Source organism: Antrostomus carolinensis, unplaced genomic scaffold (assembly GCF_000700745.2).
Source record: "Antrostomus carolinensis isolate BGI_N321 unplaced genomic scaffold, ASM70074v2 scaffold13515, whole genome shotgun sequence".
Classification (NCBI taxonomy): Eukaryota; Metazoa; Chordata; class Aves; order Caprimulgiformes; family Caprimulgidae; genus Antrostomus; species Antrostomus carolinensis.
Genome location: NW_010318487.1, coordinates 53,737 through 56,050, shown reverse-complemented (window position 1 = coordinate 56,050; position 2,314 = coordinate 53,737). Strand labels below are relative to the sequence as shown.

General features: G+C 35.7%; 1 protein-coding gene across 1 annotated transcript in view; it reads right to left on the bottom strand.

The window, feature by feature from the left end:
- Positions 1-216: 216 nt before the first annotated feature.
- NRCAM (neuronal cell adhesion molecule) overlaps positions 217-2,314 on the bottom strand; it is a 35,960-nt gene continuing 33,862 nt past the window's right edge. Inside the window, exons 19-21 of the mRNA XM_029085181.1 lie at positions 1,419-1,644; positions 1,028-1,143; positions 217-438 (exon numbers count right to left, since the gene is read on the bottom strand). Of these exons, the coding sequence (XP_028941014.1) occupies positions 217-438; positions 1,028-1,143; positions 1,419-1,644 (564 nt within the window). The remainder of the gene's footprint in view (positions 439-1,027; positions 1,144-1,418; positions 1,645-2,314) is intronic.

The window sequence follows — 2,314 nt, the reverse complement described above, 5'->3', positions numbered from 1 at the left end:
CAAATACTCTTTACTCTTTCCATTTTTCAAATATTTCTTTTTTCTTCTTTCATTTAAACATAAATAGTTCAAATTAGTCTGTCTTATGAAGTCGCCCAGTTCAGGCTGTGTAAATAGTCTGTTTTGTTAGAACATACTTAGCATACTTGCAGAGGAGCAAAGAAGTAATTATTTTTTATTTTCTTCTATTGTTGCATGGGGAGTCAGTATATCTTCTCATTCCATTCGTTCCTCCATAACCAGTCTACCATGCTTCTGCAGTTTCCACTCTTGAATTTCTTCTGATGGTCTTCTAGTACCATCTCTGAAGCAACTTTTTGCCATCAGATATTCCCTGTCCTCCGGGGACGCTAGTTCCCCCAGTTTCTGACCTTGAAGTCCTTCTGTCTCTGAGTCTCTGTTAATTGCAGTCTTTTGTCTCCAACACAGCCTTCCCGGCTACCATCAAAACCAGCACATTATCTTACGCTAAGGTTCCTTCAATTATATGTACACTCCAAATCTTCTGCCATTTCCTATTTCCTTAAATTGAGCTTTTAAATTGAGCTTCTTCCTGGCCCCCCAAAAGACACAGCACTCTGCATAAGCTAGCAAGTGGCCAGTTACTCAGCACTGAATATGTGATTAATGATATTACAGCAGAAGATGAGTAATTTTAGCATTAGGTCTCAAAGAGACTCCTACAGAAGCTATTTCTCCTCATCCTCTAAATATCCTTTTGGAATAAGAGCGGTAAAACTATTATAATTTTTAAATCTATTTAATGTGTGCAAACTTAATTGCAAACACATCCCATTTTTCTTCAAGGACAACGTTATAGGAAGTTAATGCTACAAGGCTGGAACATTGCTGAACTTTAAATTAATCGTATCAATGCTGTTGCTCTTGTCAGTAAAATTTGACAGCTCACTGAAAAGTAAGCTCTGGGTCCTCCTATATGTCAGTTACTTCAATTTGGATAAGTCTTATATAGGAAGAGTGATCTATTTTAACATACAAAGAATAGAAAGCTTTTGACTGTACTTACTTTGTACCCTTGAAGGTGTCCTCGGACAGTTTTTAGTGGAACTGGGTCCCAGTGCACCTTTGCTAATGTGCTGTTGATAACATGAACCTGCACATTGCCTGGAGCAACCATCGGCACTGTGTGGAAAGGATTCAACAAGTACCTAGTTAGAGTGAGACACCACACGAACACTGCATTCAAGGAGCAGGTTAAATTGTCCCTGTTAAAAAGCTGACCTCAGGATTAATACTACAGAGTATCATGAAGCCGTATTATCTCCAAATTACTTCATTTTAACTAAAAAAATAACTACTATCCTCCTTATTCAGTATTTTAGTATTTTAAATATCCATTTATGTTACATATTTAGTTGCTTTTAATTAGTACAATTGAGTCAAACTATAAAACTTACAGTCTTCCCCTGAATGTCCAATCACCTCTGATGGCTCTGGTGCATATCCCAGGTCATTTAAAGCTTGTACTTTTATTTCATAGGGAACAAAAGTTGGTGTACCAGACACAATATATTTAGATACATTTGCAACTATAACAGATGTCCATTCATCATCAACATCTTTCTGACGCCAGCTGACTTTGTACTGAAGCCCTGGTCCATTAGACTGAAAACCTTTTAAAGACTGAAATGAAAATAGTAAATGAAATTGTTTTTAAAATATTCTGAAGCACCTGAAAAATCCAAAGTCACAAAGGAAATATACTGATTCTTCTTTAGAATTTTGCTGAAAATTTACCACTGCATTCTGTGACAGAGAAGCACTGCTGAAATTTTCAAGATATGCAATTTAGCTTTTACAGGAGGTGAGTTCAGTTGCTTTTAATTCATTAGTAAAAATCAAGTTGAATGGTGATTCTGGCTAATTCTCATGCAACCATACATTGTGATTTCTGTATACATATTTTGTTTTCAAATATTTCTTAAAAAGTGGAAGAGGGAAAAACAGACTTACATCAACTCCCTATAAACAGTGTTCCCTAGACAATGTTTTTTTGACTGGGATGGGAAATTGGTTTTACATGGCTCTCCTTGAGCTCCTGTCACCATGGTAAAGGGATGATATAGAAAACTTTTCCATAAAAGTTTTTTAGTGAAAGAGTGCACAATAATTCAGTTCATCAAAAATTTGAGGGTAGAATTAGGATTCACATCAGAATTCATTCTAAAAATAAGACTCTACTTGAGATAAATCACAATTTCCATATTTAAGTTCTCCTAAATTGGCAGCAAAACATCCTGTATTACCAAATTAATGGTTTATCTTGAGAAATCACTCAAGGAAAATATGGCAC